Here is a 25,784-nt window from a genome sequence, read left to right as displayed (position 1 = left end):
TTAATCTGCCGAAGGGTTTCTCCAAAGTGTTTTTGTTCAGATACAGAATTCCTTTCCTGCTTCTGCATTTGGCTGGGGAAGGAGATGAAGGCTGGAAGATGCTCTAGCCATCTTGTAATTCCAATGGATGCTTCCGGGATGCCAAGCACAGCATTGAAAGATGGTCTGAACCTGGCTGGGTGAAATGGAAGTTCACTCTGAGTTTACCAATCCTGGAACTGCCTTTTTGACATCCTTACGTGAGATAGACTCCTGGCTGTTTAAACCAGCCGAGTTGGAGTTTCCAGTTACAAATGACAGCATCCTTACTCAACTGCAAGAATTAGAAGAAATTCAAAGATTGCATTCTGAATTTCTGACATCAACTTAGAGCTTACCTGCTTGGACCAGCAATCAGTATGAGGGCAATGAGAACTGTTTCCTCAGAAGTATTTGGGGATCCCAATTAGAGGGCAGATGGCACCCCAAAAATGTCATGTCTTAATCCTCAGAATCCGTGAATGTGTAACTCATTTGCATAAGTGATTAAGCATCTTGAAATGGGAGATTATGCTCCATTTCCCAGTCTAATCATGTGGGTCTTTAAAAGCAGGGACCCTTTTCCAGCCATGATCAGAGATGTGGTAATGGAGGAAAGATCAGAGACATGTGATGTTGCTGGCGTAGGAGAGGCAGGTCATCAGCCTCATCAGCCGAGGAGGCAGGTGGCCTCTAGATGCTGCAAACAGGAAGTTCCTGTTCTTCGAGAAAGGAATGCAAGCAACCCTGGCGACAGTTTGACTTTAGCTCAGTGAGACCCATGACACACATCTGGCCTCCAGAACTGTAAGGGGACTTGTAAGAGAATTTGTGATTTAAACCACTGTTAATATAATTCATACAACAGCCATGAAAAACTCATAGAAGCCCCTCGAACACAGAAACCAAAGTCCAGAGGCGACATGGCTAAGTCATGCTCACGTTTCACACCCTTGCTGAGTGTGGACTCCTCAGCGAAGACCCCCCCCTTAAACAGTGGGTGGCGTCTGCCTCCGTTTGGGCTGCTGGAAACACCACGGCTCTGAGGCTGTAGTCGGAGACCCAGGCACAGCACAGTCTGGGGACGCCCGCTTCCTGGTCGACGGCCTTCTTCTCGCTGTGCCCACAGGTGGGAAGGGCAAGGGAGCTCTGGGGTCTCTTGCAAGGACACTAGTTCCATTCACGAGGGCTCCATCCTCCTGACCTGACCACCTCCCAGAGCCACTAGGGAAATGGGTTTCAACATACGAGTTTTTCAGGGACACACCCACTCAGTCTATTGGAATTGAAGATCCCATTTCTTCTCATCCCTAGAAGCCAGCCCAGCTGGCCTGGCCCTTCCATCAGTAGTCTCGTTACACCAGCCGGGCAGGTCACGCCTGCGCCGGTCACCACAGTACCTCAGGCCGAGACTGGCCCCAGGCGAGCTCAGGAGCCAGCTGCTGAGGGGCAGCCCGAGCTGTTTGGAGGCACCATTCCCAGGTGCTGGGCACGTCACCTCGGGCGGGCCCAGGGAGCACGCGGGCACCCCCGCCGCCCCACCCAAGGCCGCTGCCTCCCCCGCTCCCTGTCATTCCTGGCACCAGGGATGGGGGAGCATAAGGAACAAGACCCTCAGGGCTTTTTAAAATAACTGCATCCTTTAATGGCAGTAATACAATTACTGGATTAAGAGACCACAGGAGAGAGGGCAGGTGACATTTCTGGAAGACAGATATGGAATACAAAAAGGGGGGTGAGAGAGGGTCATGCGACGATCATTGTAAAAATACAGTACGTTATATACATATTTGCACCATCAACTTTCAACTCTGAAACAGTATTTACACTTTTGTTACAATCCTGGTTAGAGAACAATTTTTCTTTAAAAGCTCGGCCTGATAGCAAATGAGTATTTTGGGTGAATTCATAGTCTTAAGAGGTCCTTAGGCTGATGTTCCAAGAGGAGGGTTCCTGCTTCTAATTCATCCACAGATTTCGGTTTAAAAAAGTATTTAATTTTGCTTTTACAAAAAAAATTCTCAAAGAAAAAAAAAACAACCCACAGCCACACTGTGTATTCCTAGTTTGTAAAGACCAAGGGCTGCAGCCCTCTGCTTCAAGGCCAGCACTGGTGGCTAAAGAAAAATCTCAGTAATGATTAAAAAAAAAAAAAAAATGAAACAAAAAAGACACAGACAAACCAAACCGACCTGGCCACGTGCACTGACCCTGGGGGGCTGGCCTCTCCCACCCTTGCTTCTGGCCCCAAACTCAACTTATTATTTTTTCTCGGGGGCGAGGGGTTTGGCATAGGAGCCTTGTTCACCTTTCACCCCAAGGAGGTGGAAGACGGAGCTTTTGGCCAGGTTTCCTCACTAGCAAGGAAGAGACAGGGGCCAGAAGCAAGGCGACCGAGGCGGTGGGACCAGGAGAAAATGGCCGGGGAGTCGACACGGGTGGGAAAGGCCCCTAAGTCACAGGCCACGTCCGCAGGGGAGCCTCCCCTGGAGCTCTGTGGGCAGGCTGGGCCTCAGCCCAGGCCTCTTGTTACACCAGCCGGGCAGGTCACGCCTGTGCCGGTCACCACAGTACCTCAGGCCGAGACTGGCCCCAGGCGAGCTCAGGAGCCAGCTGCTGAGGGGCAGCCCGAGCTGTTTGGAGGCACCATTCCCAGGTGCTGGGCACGTCACCTCGGGCGGGCCCAGGGAGCACGCGGGCGCCCCCGCCGCCCCACCCAAGGCCGCTGCCTCCCCCGCTCCCTTCTCGGCTCACCCAGATGAGGGGAGCAGGATGCAGGGTGCCGGTTCCACATCCCCACCCTCAGCAGGGCTCCCAGACCCCCGGCTGGGGAGCCCCAACAGCCCCCCACCCAGCCCTGGCTCGTCTCCTGCTCCCTCCTCAGGCCTTTCTGGACGTGTCCACAAATCCAACACTGGAATACACCTCTGCACTTGTGCCCCGTCAAACACCCAAACCGGGGGCCCTAAAGTTACGTGCAAGGGGGGTGAAGCAAGCAGAGAGCAGAAACACCTCGCCGGGACCACCCAGAGCTCCACGTGCCAGGGGCCTGTGGAGCGGCCACGGCAGATCCCGGGGCTGTCCCGAGGGGCTGGGGCGGCAGTGGGCACTCTGGTTCTGAGGCCCAGGACAGACCCCAGAGTGAGGGGAGGGCATGACCGCGACAGGACAGGACAAGAGCTAATACTGACAAAAAACACACAGTGCGCAGGCTGCCTCCTGGAGGCATGGCCCCCCATGCCAGCCCCACCGCCTCCAGGTCTGTCTCTCACCCCCGAGTCTCTGACAAGTGCTGGAGGAGGCAGGTCTGTGGATGCACGCTGGACGGAGGACGGCCGGGAGGCCTGTGCGGGAATCCACACACGACAGCAGCGGGAAAGGCTTTGCTTCTCCCAGCTCAGGCAGCTCCCAAGGGCTCTTTGCCTTTTTCTTCCTTTGATACTGTTTTACCGGCTGCTAAAGCAAGTCATCGCGGCTGGCTCACCGAGGACCCAGGGCCCTAGACGTGCCTGGACCAGCTTCTGGGCAGATCCTGTCCACCGTCTCGGCTCCATCCTTCTTCGAGCAACATGGGTGAGCAGCTCAATGCCCTCAGGTGCCTACCGGTCCCTTTGTCCTGGGGGCAGGGGAGGAGAGGCCAGCTTTGCCCACAAAACCCAACGGACCCACGGACTTTAGGGAGTCCCTGAAGACTGGCCCAGCCAAGTGGAGCGCCAGCTGGGGCTGAAGCCCAGGGCCTCACACAACCGCTCACGTGCACAAGCAGGTTTTTGGTGGAGGGTGGGGAAGCCTGGGAGCCCCATGGCACTGACCAGAACTGAAGATGGTTATATACAATTTATGTTCCAAAGAAAGTACTACTTAAAAAAAAGAGGGAGGAGGAAAAGAAAGAACACCCAGAACCCCTTCCCCCTCTTCTGCAGTTCCCAACTCTGGTTGCTGCCCTTATGTATCACCCTGGGAAGGGAGGGGGGCGGGGAGCCCTCGACTCTGGCTTAACACTACTGGCAGAAGGGGGAGGCTGTGGGGTCAAAGCCTTTAAAAACATCTTTCAGGGACCCTGCGTCCTGGTCGCCCTCGTGGGCTGGGCTGTTGCCAGCAAATGGGCTTCCCGAGCCCGTCTTGGGTGCCTGTTTCACGGTCCCGAAGAGTGTGGGCACAGGCAGGTTGTGCACGCCAGGCTGAGGCGGGGCACCCTCTGGTGGCGGAGTGCCCGTGCCCGGGGCAGGGGCCGCCGCAGCCTTGGGCCGGGGCCGGTTGTAACTGTTGTATCTGTCTGTGGCTGTAGCTGTGCCCCCATCTGCACTGGATTTCCCAGAGTCAGGCTGTTCCAGGGCTGACTTGCGGACGAACGGGGGTTCCTTGGCCTTGGTGGCTGAGCTCTTGCCGTTGCCCTCGGGGCCCTTGGGCTGGGTGCCCGAGTCAGCAGCTGGCTCCGTAGGTTTGCCACCTGCATTGGGAGTCCTGGGGTCATAGAGGCTAATGCCACTCAGCACACTGCTCTGCCCACTCCCGCTACCCTGGCCCAGCCCGCCAGCAGCCAGCACTCGGGGATCATAGGGGGCAGTGGCTGGGGGCGAGGACTCCCCACTGGGGCTGGTGGCTGGAGAGGGCGCTTCGGTGGGGCCAGGCTTGGGAGCCCGGGAGGAGGCAACAGAGTCTGCTGGTTTCTGCAGCCGAGGGTCGGTAGGTGCCTTCCGCACCCGGGGATCACTGGGCTTGTCGCTGGGGGCTGCTGAGGAGCCAGTGGCATTGACAGTCTTGAGGATGCGTGAGAGGAGCTCGAAGTCAGGCAGGTTGGAGCCAGATGTGCCAGGGTCTGCGGAAGCGCCCGGCCGCTGCCGGGGGTTGGCAGGTCCCGCGGTGGTAGCCCGGTGCAGCCTGGGATCCAGGGCAGGCATGGACTGCAGGGCCGCAGGAACAGGGGGCACGGCGTCCTGCTTGGGGATGGGCAGGGGGATCAAGTCCTCAGGGTTCCAGAGCACAGTGCGGGCAAAGCTTGGCTTGCTCAGGGTCACGTCCTTCTTGATGTGGCTGAACTGCTGCAGCTGTGACCGTGGGTCCCGCAGCGGGTGCCCCGGGAGGGGCTCCAGGGGAATGTTCATGGCCTTCTCCCGCAGGGCCCGCTCCCCTTCTTCCTCCTCTGCAGGGGGTGGTCCGGCCCCCTTGGGGCCACTGGGGCCCGCAGGGCTGGAATGAAGGCTGCCTTCGGGCTTCGGGGTGGGCAAGGAGCGAGCCAGCCGAGGGTCGGAGGGCCCCACATCACCTGGGCCTGACCCACCAGAAGCCTCAGCGTGACGGGTAAGTCTGGGGTCCCGGCTGAGGCGGGGGTCAGCTAGCCGGCCTCCTGTGGCGTGTCCTTTCTGGAGGCGGGGGTCCCCCAGCCCACTGCTGCTCAGTTCCCCGATGGAAGCCTGGGGTCGGCTAGATGTCTGCTGCCTCAGGGTCTTAAGGATAGAGGTGACGCTGCTCCCACCCTCATCCTCATCACTTGAGTACCAGTTTCCGGTGTCACCTGAGAAAGAGCAGAGAGGAACAGGGACAGGTGAGTGGCCACCACATCTGCCACCAGCCCTCTAGGACCCCATGGCACCCGCTGGGTGAACGGCTCCACTGCCCCTCACTTCTCAAAACCAGTTTCTCCTCTTAAGAACTGGCTCCTCCCACCCGCCCTATAGCCTTCCGTGACAGCCAGAGGGCTCAGGCGGGCGGAGCGCCAAGCCTGGCAGGCAGACGACCAACACCTCTGGGCCTTTCCCTGTGTGCCAATGCCACTTTGTCTTACTGCTTCTCACAACCACCCAGGAGGCAGTGTTGTTATTGTGCCCATGTAACAGATGGAAAGAGCAGAGGCAGGGACAGTGCCAAGAGACGGGACAGAGCCGGGAGTGAGCTCACACTTCGCCAGCCCAGGGCTCTGCCGCCACCACCTCGCCCACAGGTTCAGGCCCCAGCGAGGCGGCTGCGGCTCTGGGCGCCTGTGGGCAGCCGCCACTGACAGCCTGCACTATGCTTGGGGCGCAGACTCCTGCCCCTGGACCCAGCATCATTACCACAACCCCGAGGGCAGTCACCAGCTGCTCAGCGGCGGGGCCAGGTGGACAGACTCGAAAAGTGGCCCAAGTCCAACCCTCTAGGCAGGTGAAACGAGCCACCGGGGAGGGGGCTGCCCCTGTTCCCACTGTTCCCACTCGCTCCGGGCTCCTGGCAGGGCCACCCATGGCCTCTGGCTTCAGATTCTAGACCCCGACTGTCCACCCTGTTTCACCCTGGGGCAGATACCACCAGGCCCGCTGCCCAGCACCATGCAAGCTGGTGGTCGTCTGTGACTCTCATAACTACTGGTTTATGTCAATGAGCAGCTCTTGCACAGGCTTTTCCCCAGGTGAGCCCCTCCTCTGTAAGGGCACAGGGGGTAAATCCTGCCAGCCACTGTCTCCCCCAGCAGCCAGCCCACCTCCCTCCTTGGTGGGATTAAGGGCCTCTCCTAACCCGAGACACAGAAGGGCAGTTCTGACTTCTGGTTTTCTCAGGACACTCAGGGGCCCTGCCTGGCTCGCGGCCCCAGGCAGGGGTACTCCCCGGTGAGAAGCCCAACCTAGGCGTTCCCCGCTCCCCTGCACAGCGGCCCGGGGGGCCGTGCCCGCGAGGGGGAGCCCCTGCCCCTGGGGAGGACACGTGCCTTCCTCATTCTCCCGGTCCTGCTTGCTGCTCTCAGCCAGCCTCCTCGCTCTCTCCTCCTCCTCCTGCTGCTTCTGCTGGATCCTCAGGTACAGGGCCCTCTGGGCTGAGGGCAGGAAGTCGGGGACACCGGCGCCCGGCTTCGGCCGGCCTGGGGGCCCTCCCTCAGAGAAGTCGGGCTCCAGAGGGTGCTCGGGGAAGAGGCGCTCCCCAGGCTCCCCCAGCAGCTCTTCGTAGTGCCCGTAGTCCTCTGTGGCGGGGAAGAACTGAGGGTTCATGGCGGGAAGGGCCTCGTGGTGCCACCTCCACCCCCGTGCCCTGACTAGAGAGCCTCCCCACGGCGATGGGTGAGATGTGTCCCCGTCCCTTCCTACCCAACCCAGGAGCCCCTGAGCAGGGAATGGAGCAGGCGGCGGCAGTGTCCCTGCCAAGGAAGCAGCCGCCAAGAATGGGGCTCCCAGGAGTTGAGTGGAGTGGGCAATGCTCATGAGGTGGAAACAGGACGGAACGTCAACGGATGTTTATAAAATGCAAAGAAAAGGCTTTGGAAAGACAGACAGAAAACAGTCCCTCTGGAATGAGATTTGGAAGAGAAGGGTCGAGGGGTCTTTCACTTTTTCCTCCACAAGCTTCTCATCTGTTTTATTTGTGATGAACATTAATTTTATGTTCCTTTGTAACAATCAGAAAAGAAAAACTGTTTTCTCATAGTGAGCTCTTAATACCAGCTAAACCCCAGTCACAGACTAATACAGAGAAGGAAACACACCAAGATGTTGCTACGCCACCTGCCACCCAGGGTCACTGGTGATTCCAACCCCTCCTTCCTTTATGGGTCCCTGAACTGCACCACCGTCTATGTGGTTTCACGGAAAGGGGCAGGGTGCTCCCCGCGCAGCCTCTGGGAGCCAAGGCTGAAGGGTCCACCTGCATTTCCCAAGGGCAGGCAGGCCACATCCCTCCACTAACTCTACCCATACAGGAGCCAAGGGCAGGGGGGCGGCGGCTGCACGGGCAGATGTGGGACACGCGCCTGGAGCCGGGGTGTGTGCACGCGTGTGCCTTGGAGACAGCCTGCCTGCTGCTGCCCCAAAGAAAGCCCCACAAGATGAAATGGGCCATTATCTGCTTTGTGCAATATGGCTGCCACTGTCCTCCTGGGGCTTACTGAGCATCTGGGAAGTGGCCAGGACTACCAAGAAAGTGAACCTGTAATTGAATTTAAACTCACAGGCTTACAACAATTAAATTTGTAACTATTTCATATACAAAGCATCTAAATCAAGAAGTGAGATGTCAGTCACCTTCTTCTGGCCCCTGAACTTCCTAACGTGTGAACTTGGGGAGCACCTGCTCTATGCTGCACATGGCTGGGGACGCTCAGAGAACAGTCCCAGTCCCCCTGCACAGGCTGTGTCACCAAGTGTGAAATGTTGGATGCCTGTACTACTGTGAATATACCACAAGCCACTGCACAGTACCCTTTGAAAGGGTGCACTTCATGATACAGGAATTAGAGTAAATTACTCTAGAGACACCTACTGTTAACAGCCCACAGACTTGGCTTTCTTCCCTGCCCAGCCCTGTTTCCACGCACATCTCCCATCTACCCTGTTCAAAGGGAAGAGGCCACAGGAACACAGCACCTGTATGGGCCTGCTTTGCTCCTCGGAATACCTCACTCTCCTTCTAAAGCCCCTGCCCCTCACCCTGAACAGCTGCTCTTGGGGCTTTGAAAACCATCTAGACGTCAGACACTCACACTGACCCTGACTGTCTCCCAGACGCCCCTCATGCCTTCTGCATGGCTAATGGCCAGCTCGTCTCACGCTCCACAGGGCCAACACAGCAGCACTTGCTGCCACCCCCTTGGGCACCCTGCGGTAGCACCTCCTAGCATCAGGGGTGAGGGCATACACCAAGGCACTCCGCCCCACAGCCAATAACCCCATTGGCTCTGGGCCATCTTGTGATGCATGTATGGGATAGCAATGGCCCCGAAGGTCATCTCCCAGCCCTGCTCCCCTCCAACGGGCTCCGGAGGCCCCCGGAGCTGCCCAGACTCCACTTGGGCCCTGACCACCCAACCTCCTCACATTCCCCTGCTTACACCCATCATTCCCCCAACGAGGCCACCTCCTGGTGGCCACCAGAGTCCCGTGCACTGGGACTTCTGTCCCTCATCCTCCCTTCCCAAACTACATGGCCACCATTGCTTTCCTCAGATGAGCTGCCAGGCTGGGGCCTGAGCACCTGCTGTGCCTTCGGCCTCTCATCTGCACCCTGCCTCACACTCACTTCTCAGAGAAGCCTCTGCTGACGTCCCCACCGTGGCAGGCGCTCCCATGCTGCCACTGCCCATCACTCTCCATAGCCCCTGCTTTACTTCTGCCAGTGGTCGGTGCTGAAATGAGCTTATGCGCTTATTTACATGTCTCCTGTCTGTCTCCCTCTGCTAAAATGCAGCCGAGGCAAGGACTGACCACATCATGCTCCAGCCCCGGGCCTGGGCCCTTGCCCTGCACCTGGCAGTGGTGGGCATGCCTCATCCTTTCTGAAATTTGCACACAACCTCCTATGGTGGCTGTGGCATCCGACCATCCAACTGGTGGACATCTAGGCTGTTACCAACACATGTTCTTGTTTTAGTAAGAAAGGAAGGAAAGAAGAAAGGAAGATGGTCAGTCGAGGGGCCAGCAAATGCAGAGCAGCAGGGCTGACGCTGGCAGCTCCAAGCCAAGAGCCATCTGGAAGGAGGCTGCCCTGGTGAGGGCACCTCGGCCACACAGCTGTACACCATTCCACACCTAACTTCCCACACTCCCAATGCAGGCACACCAAGCAAGATGTGTAAGAAATTAAATAAATTAGAGTGACAATAACCCTAACACCCCTTTCAGCCTCAATGGGTAGTGAATGCCACATCACTGAAAACACTCAAGCACTGACAGGACAGACAGAGTTGGAGTCAAGCTTTCTAAGACCCAGACCAACGGGAAAAAATCAAGTCTTTCCCACTGCATTCCACCGGGCAAAGCCCTGCACCCCACCAGCCCCGCCCTGAGCCCTGCATACCTGTGTCCCCAACGAGTCCCGGCTCCATCTCCATGCCCTCCTGCTGCTGATAGAAGTTTTCATAGAAGTTTTGGGATGGCGGGATGGGGGGCATCATTCCAGAATGTGGGGAGTCTCCAGGACCATAGGGCATCATCTGGGGGCCACCAGGTCCCATGGGTGGGCCAGGGTTCATGCCAGGACCCATTGGCATGTCTGGGTGCATGTCCGGGTGCATGTCGGGGTGCATGTCCGGGTGCATATCTGGATGCATGTCAGGGTGCATTGGGCCCCCCATAGGCCCTGGGGGGCCCATGTTGGGTCCAGGGCCTATTGGTCCTGGGGGTCCTCCGGGTCCAGGGAACCTAGGAGGAGAAAATGATGCCTGTGAGAAGGGCGTCAGAGGACAGGTGGTGGCCACACCCCTGGGGAGATGCAGAGGCCTCCATGTGGTCGAGCAGTGGAGGGCTACAGACCAGGACTCTGACAGCTTTGGGGGAGGCAGGACGCTGTCCTGGCCAGGCTCTCAGTGACACGCCCCCAGCATGAACAGCCTGGCAGAGCACAGAACAGCCCCTTGGCTGACTCTGGGGCCCAGGACACTCACCTCACACCCAGCTTCTCCGCCAGCTGCCCTGTGGGCCGCACCACAATTTCAAACAAAGAAGGGATCTTCTTGTTATACATGTCCTGCTGCTGTGGGGACAGTGGCTCGTGCACTGGCATGGGCATCTGAGGGGGCCCAGGGGGCGGGGGCAGGGGTGGGGGCGGTGGGGGGCCGCCCTGCATAGGCCTGCCGTTCGGAGAGGTCGGGGCTGGGGGGCCGGGGGGGCGAGGGGGAGTGGGCAGGAGGCCCACGCCGGGAGGCGGCTTGGGCAGGGGGTTGATGCCCTGCTTCTTCAGTTCCTCGACTTCCTTCTCATCCTCGGCGCCGGCTTCTGCATCGTCAGCCAACATCTGCAGGTGAGAACAAAAGAACAGGACAGTCAGGACAGAGAGCAGGCAGGTTGGGAGGGAGATGAATTTTCTGAGGAAAAACACAGACCCTGAGGCCCTCCCAGTAAAAAGTGAAAGACCATGAAGCTTCTTTAGCACAAAAACCATCACAAAACACCTCTGCTGCCTCCGCTCTCTGTGACCCACTGGCAGGCACAGCCATTCCTGTTTTATGGCAAAATACACATTAACACAGAATGTACTACTCTGCCCTCTTCAAGTATATGATTCAATGGCATGAAATACACTAAGTAGTACATTCACAATGTATACAACCACTATCTCCATCTACTGCTAGAATGTTCCCATCACCCGAAAGGGAGACCCCAGACCCACCAAACTGCCACCTCCCCTTGCGCAGCAACCATTCATTGGCTCCCGTCTCTGCGGGTTCCCTATTTCAGGCGGTCCATGTGAACAGCATCACACACCCCACAGCCTCTTGTTGAAGGGCCCTTCACTTGGCATCAGGCTTTCAAGGCTCACGCACGCCATAGTGCAGCAGGTACTATCTATTTTACGGATGACTAATATTCCACTGTCCTGTTCGGATTTTAAGGAGCTCTCATTTCACTTGTAATCAAACCCAACTCCTCGCCGTGAGCCACAGGGCCTGTCAGCAGGGCCGAGTGTCTGTGAGGGACTGCACGGCACCCAGCACCCTCATTTCCTTCCACGGGGCCCTGGCCTCAACTCTTAAGTCCCCAGCCCCCAGCTTGACTTGTGCACAGTCAAGCTCTCTCCCCCGTGGGGCCCTGGCCTGGACCAAGCTTCTCCCCGGTATGTTTTTCCCTCCATTCCTAACTGTGTGGTTCCATGTCCCCCAGTTGCTGGGTTCTCTTATTTAAGACCAACTCACAGTGACTGTCCTGGTCTCCTGTATTCACTACTGCAATACCATGAGCTCCCTTCAAAGCACTGCCCCAGCTTTGTAAGGTTACATGAGCTTAGTTGTCTGCCTGGTTACTCCTGGCTCACCACACAACTGTCAGCTCCTCGAGAACAGGACTCTTTCCTGCCCTGATGTATCCCCAGGGCCCAGCAGGGGGCCTCAATGTCAAAAATTGATTTGAGCAGAATGTCTCACCAACTAGCAGCCATGGAGGAAAGTTAGAACAGCAAGCTTGACTGCTTTTCTTGGAGGGTCTTCTTGCAAGACTGACCTTTGGCTAGTGTCTGGGAACCTGAATTTCAGAGGACTCCCAGCATTCCCTGACTGGGAAGATGGACTTGCTGTGCCTAAGCTGCTTGTACAGCAGTAGGCTTCTGCTGAACACCCCATTTCCTTGTGGGAGTAATATGCCATGTCAGGCAGAGGCTGCCTACATGACTAAAAACCCCAGGCACTGACTGAGACCCTAACGTGCATCCCCAGTAAACAATCTTCCATGTGTGTTACAACTTGAGGAGTTGAACGTGTCCCATGTGACTCCATGGGGCACAGATTCTTGGAAGCTGGCACTCATTTCTGCCCAGCCTCTGCCCCCACTCCGTGCATTTCCCCTTTGCTGATTCTGCTCTGTGTCCTTTCACTGTAGTAAAATCTTGGCCATGGGTACAGCTACACATTTAGTCCTGGGAGGCCCCTTACCAAATCGTCAAACCCAGACTCAGCTCATCTTGGGAACCTGGGCACAGATGCCTCGGCGGATCCTAACGTGGGGCTCTGAGATGCCCCCTCCCTGGTGCCTCAGCCCCAGTACCGCTCAGGCGAAGCCCTGCCCCTCCAACAAGGGAACGGCAGCGGGTGGAGGCAGAGCCTCCTGGTGGGTGTCTGACAGTTCTGGTTCCTCTCTCTCCTTCTGATCTGTAACAGTACCTGGACCAGGGTTGGCAGGGTCCAAGAAGGATGTGGCTTGGAGGGGGATGGAAAACTTGAAAAACTGGTCAGTGGAAAACATTTGTCCCTCAGAGCCCTGCTTTTTTATTCATGGTGCACAGCAGCACAGGCGACACACACTCAGAACCACATTCTAACCTGTGCCCTTGCAGTGTGGGAATCTGCCATGCCCAGCCACGCTGGGGAGTGCCCAGAGCCTCCTGGTGACTCTCAGTACTGCTCTCAGTGCGGGTGAGGGAGGGCAGGCTGCAGCCACAGCTGGCAGCCCCGTCTGCTCCACTGCGCCCACCAGCCAGCCCCTTCCGGCGAGTCATCCACGCATTCCTCAACCATGCGCGCAGCTGGTGCTTGCACTGTGCCCCTGCCCTAGCGCATGCTTCCCTCACTCTTTTTTCCTGCCAGCCACTCACCTAGGGACTTGCGAGGCATCACATCACCATGCCTCCCCTGAATGCCAGCCTATTGGAGAGCCTCACAGCTCCCTGGAGGTCCTTTCCGTTGCCCCCCAAGCCTGGTGTGCGAGCGGAATCTGCCCCACAACTGGATCCTGTCTCATTACTGCAACCTCAGTGCCTGGGGCAGTGCCTGGCACGTCCTGCCCCAGTACCCATATTCACTGGGTATGTGAGCGAGGGAAACAAACACATCTCCTCTCCCTCTGCATTTCTTGGACCCTGGAGACTATCGTGCACCATCAGGAGAGCAGAAGGTCCGGAGGCGAGGGGTACACGGGGTGGGGTGTAAAGGAGTGAAGGCTTTGCCTGGCTGACCGAGCTCCCCTCTTCAGGGGTCTCCCCTGCCTCCCCTCCTGGCCACGAAGCCTTGCCCACCCCCACACTTCTGGTTTCGGCAGCTTTGGGCTGGGGCTCCCACACTCCTCTCTGCCACAATGGCAGAGACCGTCTCCACCTGCTCACGCCTCGCTCCACGTGCCTTCTCCTCCGAGGGCACAGCTCTGCTCGGGGAATGACAGAGCCTCTGCCTCTCCACCCCAGCTGGGATGTGGGACTGTACTCCCCACTCCTCCCTTTAATCCCCACACCCAGACACTGGCCCAGAGCCGCTGCCCAGCCCTCCTGGGTGGCCCCCAATCCCTGCTCACCCCCTCTGGCCTGGGCCCTGGCCTGTCTAGTCTCCCTTGCATCCTCTGAATACCAGCAGAGCAACCTTCACTGGTTGTGCTCTTGCACTGCTGGGTCCTTTCAATGGCAGCTCAATGCCCTCAGGTCAGAGGCAAACCTTAACAAGGATATACCTCATTAAACAGGAACAAACTTGACCACAACTTCTTCCCCTCCTGCAGATAGGGCGCCACATCTGCCCACTGAATGTGTCACGCTTCTTTCACCTCCCAAGCTCCTGTCTGGAACGCCCTGTTCATTCCCTCCTTGCCACGCTGCCTCCCTGCCTGACACCTGCTCTTACTTCAGGTCTCCTGTTGACACCAGCCCTGCCATCCTCCTGCCGAGACCAGGGCTGCCCGCTGTAAACGTGCTGGACTTCTCTGTACCTCTCAGCACATGTGGGCACCTGGTCAACATCCCCTTCTCCATCAGACGGCCAACTCTGGAGACTGAGGTTGTGTCATCTCCTCAAGGCCACTCACCAGCACCATGCTCAGCATGCAGCAGGCCCTTAATGAATCCACGACTAAGTGGATGAACTGAAGCTCTCAGCCACAAGACCACCTCCATGAGGGTATTGTTGATCCCCAGCAGGTGGGCCTCCTTCCCCTGACTTCCTTGGGTCCCACCTGTACTCAGCACTTCAGCTTCTGGAGTGCCATGCTGGGCAGGAGTCTGACCTCACAGACTGCCGGCCAGCTGGAGGGACACCACCTCTCATTCCAGGTTACCCCCACCCCTCCATTTAACACAACGCCCTACGAAGCCTGAAGCTCGGGACACAGACCAGCTCCCTATCCTTTCTCATCCCCTGCCATCTCCCGCCCTGGGCAGTGCATGCTGTGTGAAAGGCAGGGGTGATCTGCACAGGGCCCAGGACACAGTGTGTAAGACACACAGGAGAAAACAATGTTTCCATCAGAAAAGCTGAGCCCCTGCACCCATGCAGTCCTTCCTTGCAGACACCACGCCTATTCCCAGAGCTCCCATGCATCCTTTCCCAGGCCCCTCCACAAGCAAGGACGAACGCTCCCAGACCTTCACATCAAACAAGACAAGCAGGACCTTGCTGCATCCCACAGCCTCCTCTACCAGGACTGACTGGGTAATCCTAGGGGTTTCTAAAGGTCAAAGGTGTCCTTTCAATGGACGGAGAGCCACACCTGCAGATACGCAAAGGTATGGGTAAAGCTCATGTCAGCCGGTTACACATTCTAAATTTTTGCCCCAAACTGGAAACAATCCAAATGTTCTTTAACTGATGACTAGATAAACAAACTGAGAACATCTGTACAGCGGAATACTACTCAGCAACAAATAGCAACAGACCAGTGGCACTCTCACCAACTTGGATGACCAGCAAATGCATTTTGCTGAGTGAAGGCAGACAGATTCTAAAGGCTATATAAACACACACACATATTCCACATACCGTATAAATCTATTAATATGGCAATCTTAAAAAGGTAGACTGTAGGGACAAAAAACAGCTCAGTGGTTGCCAGGGGCCAGAGACTGGGGAAGCACTGATGACAGAGAAGCACAGAGGAGGTTTGGGGGTGAAATGAATGCTCTCTATCTAAATCTTGGGCAGCTACAGTTCTGTGTGTCATAGAACTGTATACTAAGCAGGAGAAATTTTACCGGATACAAACTATACTCTGACAGATCTGATTATAAAACAACAAAGTGTAACTGAGAAACATAATGTGTACAACTTAGTCTTAAACGTTTCAAAAAATATCTATGCACATATATGTAAACTACATGGAGAACAGTGAATGGGGCAGAATATCACTAACAGACGCATCTGGTGGAGGGAATTCCTTGTTAACAGTCTTGCCACTTGCTCTCACAAAACAGTCATCACTGACCCCAAAGGCAGGCATGTTCCCAAACCCAGAGTGGCCACTTAGAAACTGATGTGTCTGGACAGACAGAAACGTCACCAAGAAATAGGAAAATTAAACTGAAGAATGGGAGGGAGGATAAAGAGCACAGATGTTCCGGGCTAAGGCCTGGCCCCAGCCCCTGGTGACCAAGCTGCAGCTCTGCCCCGGCAAGGAGGCAGTGAATGACCCGAGGCCTTCACCAGGGTCAGTCCAGATCTTGCTAAAGGGTTGTTGTAAGTTTTGCTTTCTGACCCAGTTCAATTCTGGTATGACTTTTCAGGGTTCAACACTCATTTTAAACCTATTGAGACCTGACTTTAGAAAGGGAATGATGTTGATGCTTTCAAATGTTTCTGACTAGAAGCTGAAATGTGCCATGCTGGTTTGCTTTGGTTTTTTATTAGGGTGGCTAGAGCTGTGCTCTTCAATATGGCCACTGGCGATGTGTGGCTGTGAGGGTTGAAACATGGCTGGTCCAAATTGAAATGGACTGTGAACAGAAAATAAGCACTAGATTTCAAAGACACAGTACTCCCAAAAATACAAAATCCCCAAAAGTCTTTTTTCATTATTTACTACTTATTGAAATAATATTCTGGACATGAATATATTGTGTTAAGTAAGATATACATACTGTTGAAAATTTCATGTTTCTTTTTACCATTTAAAATTTGGCTATTAGAAAATCAAAATTAAATATTTCATTGTTGTACACCTGAAGCCAATATAATACTGTTTATCAACTACATTTCATCTAAAAAGACAAACAAGTAAATAGAACACGCAGTGGTCTAGAACACGCAGTGGTCATGTTCCTATTGGACAGCACTGCTCTAGAGTGTAAACTCTGAACCTCCAGCAGGGGGCAGTCCTCAGTCAATTATTGTTTAGTTCATCAAATGAGAAATGAAGCCTCCATTACTTTTCCCACTACTTATCCTGCGAGTTAACTAACAAATTTTATGTATCTACTCTTACGAAATCCTATTCGTAGGGCAACAGGCTCCCCAAAGGGCCCAGCAAGACGAGAGTTTTCCCCAGCTTTTCCCACTCCTCTTCCAGTGAGCGGACTTCTCTTGCTAAGCTTGTGCGCAGCTTCCCCGTAACGCCCCAGGCAGCCCCACTCAACTGCGCAGTCGCTGACAGACAGACGCTTGAAGCTGGCAGGTATACCGAGGGGCTCGATCCTTTCCATTCTCAAACAGCAGCTCATCTCAAGCCTGCAAACCAGTAGGCAGGAAAGCCTTCATCTGGGAGAACTTGTTCACTCATCAATTCCCTGGGTGTCCATTAGGAAGACCAAAGACAGAAACTTGGGGCCCGCAAAGCCCTAATGACTCCTCAGGGAGAACAGATAACGAAGATGAACTTCAGTTGTCGCCTGGCTAGTGAGGGAGCCCTGACACCTCACCCAAGGCAGTGTCCCCATGCTGAGAACGTCCCATTTTCCTGTACCTTTCTAGTGCATAACAGACTTACGACTTAGAAGGAAACATGTCATTTCCATCAAGATGTAATCCACCCTAAGTCTCATCTTGTCTGTGTATCGTGGGCTCTCTATGAAGGATATCTAAGAAATCACAAGATATGTTCATAGGCATACCAGGCAAGACTCCTTTTATGTAGCCGCCCCCCAGTGAAACCTGTGCCTTGGCCGAAAATGAGACACATGTGTGACCACCACCTCACTCTCCCTGCAGAAAGAACGCAGTCCCACTTCCTCCTTAAAATGGCCCAGCTCCAGATCAATGCAACTGGGAATTGTGGTCCTGCACAGAGACCAGACGGGCGGGCTGTAGTGCCAAATCAATGCAAGCTGCACCTCCTGGTTCCAGTAGTGGTGGCCCCCAACGTTGCCCCCAGACATTACCTTATCCAAGAGCTCTCTCGTCTCCTCAGTCAAAGGGTCATGGGAGAACATGCAGTCGTCACCATTGATGCAATTCCCAGTTGTGTGGTACAACTTACATGGAAAATCACTTTCATGGCAAATTAAGGAAAATGTTTCATCTCATGGAACTCACCCACAGAATCCAACCCCCTTTGCTCTGAGATGAGGAAAATGATGCCCAGAGAGGTGAAGTGACTTGCCAAGTGTCACACAGTGGGTTAGCAGAGACCCAGAACGACACCCCAATTCTCAAGATTCCTGCTCCAGAGGGCTTCCTGCGCCACATGCTGGCCCTGGGGCTGTGTCTTTGGAGCCTCACTCAACAAGTATAGGAAGTTCAATGATATTCCAAGGCTACACAGCTGGCTGGAGAAATCCCTGAAAGATAACAGGTAACAGTAGGGGCCAGTGCCTCAATTTACTGATATGCAGAATGGGAAGAGCAGACCCGTCACAGGACAGATGTGAGGACTAAATGAGAGGATGCACAGAAAGTTGTTGACACAGAGCTGGCACAGAGAGAGAGCAGTGAAGGTCAGCTATTACTACCAACAAGGAGAAAAGTTCTGTACCCCCAATCAGATCAGATGTGACGCCAAAGGATATCATGCATGTAGGGGCAGTTCTCAGCTCGGGCACAAAATCCAGTGATGTAAAACTTGCACAGTTCTCGCTTCTTCGGTAGCTCAATGTCGTGACTAAAATTACAGTGATCTCCCTGGAAGAGAAGCAATGGATGGTACGGTGGTGGCCCTGTAAGTCTTGCTTACTCCCGTCTGCAAAGGGAAGAAGTACTGCCACTGCCAAAGCGCAGAGGAGCCGATGACAGAAACGGATCCCCTCAGGAAAGGGCATGCTCATCATACACAGGGTCTCCCACTAAGTGTGTACTTCTGACAGCGCGTGTTCCTCTCTCTCAGGCTCCTCTCCCCCACATACCCACTGCTTCCGTCTCCATTCCACTGCTGTTCACTGCTTCTTTCTAACTCTTCCTTCACTTCTTTTGCTTCTCTCTCTCACCTACTCACTATTTTTCACTGTTTGCTGCATGTATCCAGTTCCATGCTTCTTCCTAATGGAACCCCAATTTTGTTTGGGGAAGAATGAGTCCAGCTAAAAATTCTCCATTTCCCAGACTCCTTTGAAGTTCAGGCAAATGAAATGTAGGCAAAAGTCCCCAAATTTCCTTCTTAGTGCTTAGCTGCGATGCCTGGAGGCACAGCAGCCACTGTGTAATCAAGAGGACAAAAGTGACACACTCAAAGGTGGTGAAATAAAAGGTAGGAAGGAGCTTGGGTCCCTCTGAGTACCACTAATGCCCAGCACCCCCAGACTGTTCCGAGGGACAAACATTATGTGTTTAAGCCAGTGGTTTTCTATTATCTATAGCCAAACACAATCTGAACAAAGTAACATCAGGTGAACTAAAGATAGAAACTGTTCTATACCTGTTCCCCTTACTCTCAGGAATGGCTACTCGTTTGCTTTGCTTATATGCATTACAGTTTCTGAAAATAATATGAATGGTGACTACAATAAGGAATATTTTATACATGCACATTTGTTTGAAATACACTTTTTTCTAAGACGTAAACACAGTAGTGTTCCCTGGGTGCACATTTGCCAGCATCTGCCACTGCCACTGTATTTGAATAAAAAGCTGGCTGGATAAACTAACACTGGATTGCACTTGTTTCCTTCAGAACTCTGTGGTCGTTGGTCTATCTTCTGGCGTTATATTCTGCTGTGATACTCAAGCCTGGCCTGGTTTTTTCCCACCTTTTCTACGTGGATGTCTTAATAATCCCTCTCCCACATTAAAGTCCAGTGACATAACTAGAATGTTCTATTTTTGCATTAGCGTCAATCCTAGCAATACACGTGAGGTTATATGAACTGGTTGAAAATTTCAGCCAAAAAATCCTCCTAAAACCCAAAAAATCCAGATGTGTCATCTTACTCTGGTTTCTCAGTCTCGGTGAACTGAGTCTTCCCAGGCATCTCCTGGCAGTCAGACAATCACTGCCACCCCCACCCGAGCACTGCACCCCCATTGGCGTGGCCTCCAGAACAATGCCAGAAACCAAGTGTTCTCCGGGAGATAGCTGCCCTGTCCCTGGCACCCCAGTACTCTAACTGGCCCCTTACCCACGTGCACCGCCCTTCCACGAAGTATTTGCAGATGACTTTGCCTTTCTTATCAGACTGCTGGTGGGGCTTGTCATGGTCACTCCTGCGGTAGCTTCCACCACCATCCTGGAAGGACACAGAGGGTGTCTGCAAGGTGGAGCAAAAAGGGTGGGGGGTGCCTATGCAGGCCAGGGGGAGTCAGACTCTCAATGAGTAACAGAAGTTAGCTGGCAGGCAGGAATGAACATTCCCCTCACAGAAGCGTCTTCATGTAACAAGAGTGACAGCCAGCAGGTTACATCCAACGTTGAGGCTGTGCAGTCTGAACACCATGGAATGGAGTGCTGGCACTTAGATGGGGAATGCTCTGGCACTTGGAGCTGCTGGCCACTGAAGACTGAGCACCTCACACCTGTGCAGGAACACACCCACCTCCCAGAGGCAGTGGCATGCGCCTTCCTGAAAACGTTCCTGTACAAGTCATGGATGGTCACCTAGAACCTTCCAAGCCCCAGAGACTCCTTACAGGTGACAGCAGGTGCTACAAAGATACACTTTTAAAAACAGAGGGTCTCACTAGCAGCACATCCCTCAAGAGAGACAGATGATTAGTGTTGATCAGCCCTATGGAGAACAGCTGATGGGAGCAGGCGGCCAGGATCGGCCTCAAAGGACAGCTCATTACAGGAAAAGAAAAAAAATCCACAGGGCCTTGCTAACCACATAAATCAGAATGAAGAACTGACTCACCCCCATGTCCTCGTCATAGAAGTCTTCGTCATCATTCATTCCACCCTTGTTCATCCCTCCTCGGCTGCCACCTCGACCACGACCCCGGCCCATCCCTTTCCCTCGACCCCGGGAACCCCGACCACGGCCTCGACTTAACCCTGCAGAGGAGGAGAAACAGTATTCCCCTGTTGCCTCTCCCCAGGACGGGAATCCAGCAGCTGCTGGAAGGAGCCCCACCGATGCCTCCCCTCCAGGGCCCCTGCCTGCCCACCTCGTCCTCGGCCATCCTTGGACCGGCGGTACTGGTTCAGCTCCTTGGAATATTCATCATAATCCTCATCTCCCATTGGCTCCTCACTTTCTCCATACTGGAATTCCAGAAAAAAGGAAAGCATCATACAGGAACAATTAACACTGCCCCTAAATATACACTGCCTCCTTTTGTTTTTTCATTTACCCAGGACAACTCAGACTCAGAAGGGCAGGTGAGTGCCCCAGGTCTCCCACCTGTGCCCTCTATCCCCCGGGCACAGTCTTAGCGGTGGTGGTCCTAATCCTTTCCCATGCAGCCTTCACTCTTCAAACTCTCACCCCCTGGGCAAATAATTAGGGCTTCTGTACACAATGGACAGCTGTTCAGCTGTGACAAAGATAACAAAGAACTGGAGACTCATGCTGTACAGGCATGGCCAGGCTCAGAGAGGGATGGAGCAGGGAGAGTGCAAGCCCTCCTGTGTGTAGGCAGTGGTTAAATAAGCACCTGACTGCAAAGGCAAAAAATGTTTCTCGAAAACACCAAAGAAATTTGTCTGCAGGGACAGGAACTAAGTCACTGGGGACAGCAGTAGGAGGAAGATGTTTTTCATAGCTCACCCTTTGGTACCTTTTTAATTCTGAACAATATGGAGGTTTTCTCTATTCCAAAATAACAAGTGAGCATTAACCACAGAAACCTGCCAAACGCTTTCTTTCCACCTTTGTCTTACAGGCTTCCCCCAGTAGCACTTGTGACCCAGAGCCCACCAGCCCCCGGCCACCCCCAACCCCATCCAGGCTGAAGAAAACCTTACTTCCATCTCCTCCTCATAGAAGTCCTCTTCATCCTCTGGGTGGTCTCCCACCGAGCCTCTGCCCCTTCCTCGGCTTCCCCTGCCCATGCCTCGGCCTCGAGACCCTCGGCTTCCTCGGCCCCGGTAGCCCCTGCCACGGCCTCGGCTGCCTACACAGGAATCAGACAATAAGCATCCCAAACAGAAGCCAATCCTACCGAGAGAGAAGTCAGGCCATCTTTTGCACCTGAGGGCAATCATTCCATTTTCCTCCGCCTCCAAGAAGCCTTCCCAGTTGCTCCCGTCAGATTAACCATCACCCTCATCCCCTCAATGGGGGTGCCTCAGCATCCTGGATGCACACTTGCTCCAGGACTCACTGCACTGCCTCCTGGGTATTTGTTCAGTGAAAGCTGCACTCACTGCGCAAACTAAGGTGGCCAGCAGCTGCATGCGTACTGAACGCCTGAAATGCAGCTGACCAAACTGAGATGCTGGGAGTATAAAAGCACACACTGGATTTCAAACTTAGTTTAAAAAAAAAAAAAAAAAAGACTATAAAATATCACATCTACTCTGAGTTGAAATCTTAAATGTATTAGGTTAATAAAACATGTTAAAATTAATTTCATCTGTTTCCTTTTACTTTGTTAATATGAATACTAGCAAATTTGACATTATAAGGTGTAGGCCTGGGAGAAGGGGAGGAAAAAATTTTAATTTAATTTAAACATAAATAAATAAATTATAAGGTGGCTTGCACTGTATTTCTATTGGACAGCTCTGATCTAGAATCTCCCCAAAGACTACTGCAAGACTGCTAAAAGAATGAATGAGTGAAGGACCACCAGACAATTAGCTGGGCCTCATGGAAGATTTAGGAACCACTGAGCTAGAAGATTCTAAAAGCCCTCTTAGGCTTGGAAGTGTCATGGGCAGGTGATGGTTCTAAGAGGCCAGGCTGGGTCCCTGGTGCTCTGCCCTCCCCCAACATCCTCCTAACTGCCACAGGTTCAAGGTTCAGAGGTGTGGCAGCCCAAGGCTGCAGTTACACCTCATCAGGTGAGGAGAGGGAGGTGGCTACTGAGGACTGGGGCAGCCAGCTGGCAGCTGCCCTGGCCCAGGTGTGAGAGAAGCTGTCCTGTCTCTCTTTTTGCACAGTTGACCAGTAGGTGAATTAAAAAAACAGCCCTTTAGCCTCGCTGGCCTTCTCCCTGCCTCCAGGGAGCCTGGCTCCTCACTCACAGCCTTGGCACTGTGTCCTCCGCTCCCATGGCCAACTCTAGGCCTGAGCTTGCCTGTGTGCTCCCTGCTCTTCTGAACTCAGCTCAGCCCTAAATGCCTGTGTCTCCAATCCTGGACCTGAGGCTCTGAGCACCAGCCAACCTGGCCAGTTTGGCTCTGCACCACACCCCAGACCCCAGCACCGGGTCTGCCTTCAATGCCCTGGAAACTGCGGGGCCTCACCTCGGCCCCGGCTGCTGCCCTCCTTGGCACGCCGGTACTGGTTGAGCTCCTTGGTGAAGTCGTCATAGTCATCTTTGCCTGCATCCTCCTCCTCATCACCCTCGTACTCCCCGTACTGCTCGTCCTCGTAGCCTTCGTACATGCCGTAGCCTTTGCTGTCCATCTTGGAGTAGGACTTCTTGGGCAGTGGGGTGGTGTGCGATGGGGGGTACTGCTGGTGGGACTGATGGGGAGGGAAGGGTGAGTCGGCCTGGGTCCAGACCACCAAGAACCCCACTGTTCCCTGAACACACATATCTCTCTGGGTGTCTCCATCATCCCTGCAGTGAGACACGAGCCCCCAGCCACTTGAGGACTGATTCCCACCTGAGTGACATCTGGGCAGTGGGTCCAGATGTTTTTCTTCGGAAGGAGCCATAGCTTGGAATTAAGAAACACAGACCCCCACAATCCCCAAAGAACTAGGGAGGGAAGAGAAGGTGGGTATTTCCCAGGCAAATAAAAGTAATCTCATTTGGGGAGGGGGCCTGGTAAGTGAGAGCGGTGCTACTTGGTCAAAATTTTCCTGGAGGCTTGGCAACCAAACTAGGAAGTCATTTTAAAGGATGCTTTACAAAGTGTGCTAGCCCTGAAAGACACTGGATGCAGTTAAATACACACACACACACACACACACACACACACACACACACACACACACACACACAGAAGCCACCAAGATGTACGTGAATGGATAAACAGTGGTACGTACAATGGAATACTCAGCACTTAAAAGAAATGAGCTATGAAAGAATCAAAGAGGGAGAGGATTAAAGATGGCGGTGTGAGAGATGAGACAGAGGCTTCCTCCTAAAACCACATATAACACGAAAATATAATTAATACAACTAATCCTGAGAGAGCAATAGGAAAGAGGACTGCGCCAGACTGCATACACCTGGAGAAAAGAGCAGACCTCACAGAACAGGGTAATGTACCAAAGCTGTGGCCCAGGGGGACCCAAGCCCTTCCCCCACCCCAGCTCACCAGCAGGAGGAAGACAAACGGAGCAGGGAGGGAGTGGAGGCCTGGGACTGCTGAATACCTAACTACAGAGACCTGCTCTGGGAGCACAAACCTACATTTCATGGTGCTTTCATGATACTCTCGTGATTATGGGGTTGAAAAGCTAAGACAGGCAGAACTCCTGGAGAGACTGAGATTCCAGCCACTTGTGGAAAGCAGGGATCCATATCCCGCTGCTCTGGGACAAAACCTTATACCTGTGTGCTTGGCCCACTGGTTCAGGCAGTGGAGACAGGCACAGCAGCTGGGAGGCGGGGAACAGCTCTTTCCTCCCCACAGGCACCAGTACCGCTCCCCTGTGACCCCCGACATTGCTTCAGGGGCTGAGCAGCTCCAGAGAGTAGAGCTTCTGGACACTAGAGGGAACCATACACAAATATGAAACACCAAAGGAACCCATAAACAGGAAAATTAATATAATCCCTGAGAAAGATGACAGGGACCTCATGACTCTTCCTGAAAGGGAGTTCAAAATAAAAATCATTAACATGCTAATGGAGTTACGGAAAGATATTTAAGAACTCAGGAATGAATTCCGGTCAGAGTTCCAATCATTGAAGAGCACAATGGATGGTATTAAAAGCAGATTGGATACGGTGGAGGAGACGATAAATGAAATAGAAACTAGAGAAGAGGAATACAAAGAAGCTGAGGCATAGAGAGAAAAAAGGATCTCTAAGAAGGAAAGAATATTGACCGAACTGTGTGACCAATCCAAACAGAACAATATTCACATTATAGGGATATCAGAAGAAGAGAGAGAGAGAGAGAAAGGGATAGAAAGGGATAGAAAGTGTCTTTGAGGAGGTAATTGCTGAAAATTTCCCCAATCTGGGGAAGGTGACAGTCTCTCAGGCCATGAAGATCCACAGATCTCCCAACACAAGGGACCCAAGGAAGACAACACCACGACATATAGTAATTAAAATGGCAAAGACCAAGGATAAGGACAGACTGTTAAAAGCAGCCAGAGAGAGAAATAAGACCACATACAAAGGAAAGCCCATCAGGCTAACATTAGACTTCTCAGCAGAAACCTTACAGGCCAGAAGGGAGTGGCATGATGTAGTTAATGCCACAAAGCAGAAGGGCCTCGAACCAAGATTACTTTATCTGGCAAGATTATTATTTAAATTTGAAAGAGGGATTAAACAATTTCCAGATAAGCAAAAGCTGAGAATTTACCTCCCACAAACCATCTCTACAGTCTATTTTGGAGGGACTGCTATAGATGGAAGTGTTCCTAAGGTTTAATAGCTGTCACCAGAGGTAATAAAACCACAGTAAAGAAAGTAGAAGTTAATTACTAAGCAAATGCAAAATTAAATTAACTATCCCTAAAGTCAATCAAGGGATAGACAAAGAGTACAGAATATGATACCTAATATATATAAAGAATGGAGGAGGAAGAAAAAGGAGGAGAAAAAGAAAAGAACCCTTACATTGTGTTTGTAATAGCATATTAAGTGAGTTAAGTTAGACTCTTAGATAGTAAAGAAGTTAATCTTGAATCTTTGGTAACCACGAACCTAAAGCCTACAATGGCAGTAAGTACATACCTATCGATAATCACCCTAAATGTAAATGGACTGAATGCACCATTCAGTGACCAAAAAAGTCACTGAGTGGATAAAAAAACAATACCCATGTATATGTTGCCTACAAGAGATTCACTTTAAACCCAAAGACATACACAGACTAAAAGTGAAGGGATGGAGAAAGATATTTCATGCAACTAATAGAAAAAAGCAGGAGTTGCAGTACTTGTATCAGACAAAAGAGACTTCAAAACAAAGAAAGTCACAAGAGACAAAGAAGGACATTATATAACGATAAAGGGGTCAA

At 53.1% G+C, this 25,784-nt stretch overlaps 1 protein-coding gene across 5 annotated transcripts in view; it reads right to left on the bottom strand.

Annotated features, from left to right (window-relative positions):
- Positions 1 to 1,637: 1,637 nt before the first annotated feature.
- Positions 1,638 to 25,784, bottom strand: part of ZC3H4 (zinc finger CCCH-type containing 4) — a 43,415-nt gene continuing 19,268 nt past the window's right edge. For 4 of the 5 annotated variants that reach the window (XM_036885337.2, XM_036885339.2, XM_036885338.2 and 1 more), the window contains 11 exons: positions 22,875 to 23,097; positions 21,429 to 21,577; positions 20,630 to 20,726; positions 20,377 to 20,516; positions 19,645 to 19,752; positions 18,103 to 18,214; positions 17,476 to 17,585; positions 10,361 to 10,710; positions 9,775 to 10,118; positions 6,701 to 6,949; positions 1,638 to 5,533 (listed from right to left, as the gene is read on the bottom strand). In XM_036885337.2, the coding sequence (XP_036741232.2) occupies positions 4,020 to 5,533; positions 6,701 to 6,949; positions 9,775 to 10,118; positions 10,361 to 10,710; positions 17,476 to 17,585; positions 18,103 to 18,214; positions 19,645 to 19,752; positions 20,377 to 20,516; positions 20,630 to 20,726; positions 21,429 to 21,577; positions 22,875 to 23,097 (3,396 nt within the window). In that variant the 3' untranslated portion in view covers positions 1,638 to 4,019. The remainder of the gene's footprint in view (positions 5,534 to 6,700; positions 6,950 to 9,774; positions 10,119 to 10,360; positions 10,711 to 17,475; positions 17,586 to 18,102; positions 18,215 to 19,644; positions 19,753 to 20,376; positions 20,517 to 20,629; positions 20,727 to 21,428; positions 21,578 to 22,874; positions 23,098 to 25,784) is intronic. The other variant, XM_036885340.2, reaches the window with a different exon arrangement.

Source organism: Manis pentadactyla, chromosome 15 (genome assembly GCF_030020395.1).
Source record: "Manis pentadactyla isolate mManPen7 chromosome 15, mManPen7.hap1, whole genome shotgun sequence".
In the NCBI taxonomy this organism is placed as follows: Eukaryota; Metazoa; Chordata; class Mammalia; order Pholidota; family Manidae; genus Manis; species Manis pentadactyla.
This window is presented reverse-complemented; position numbering and strand designations above follow the sequence as displayed.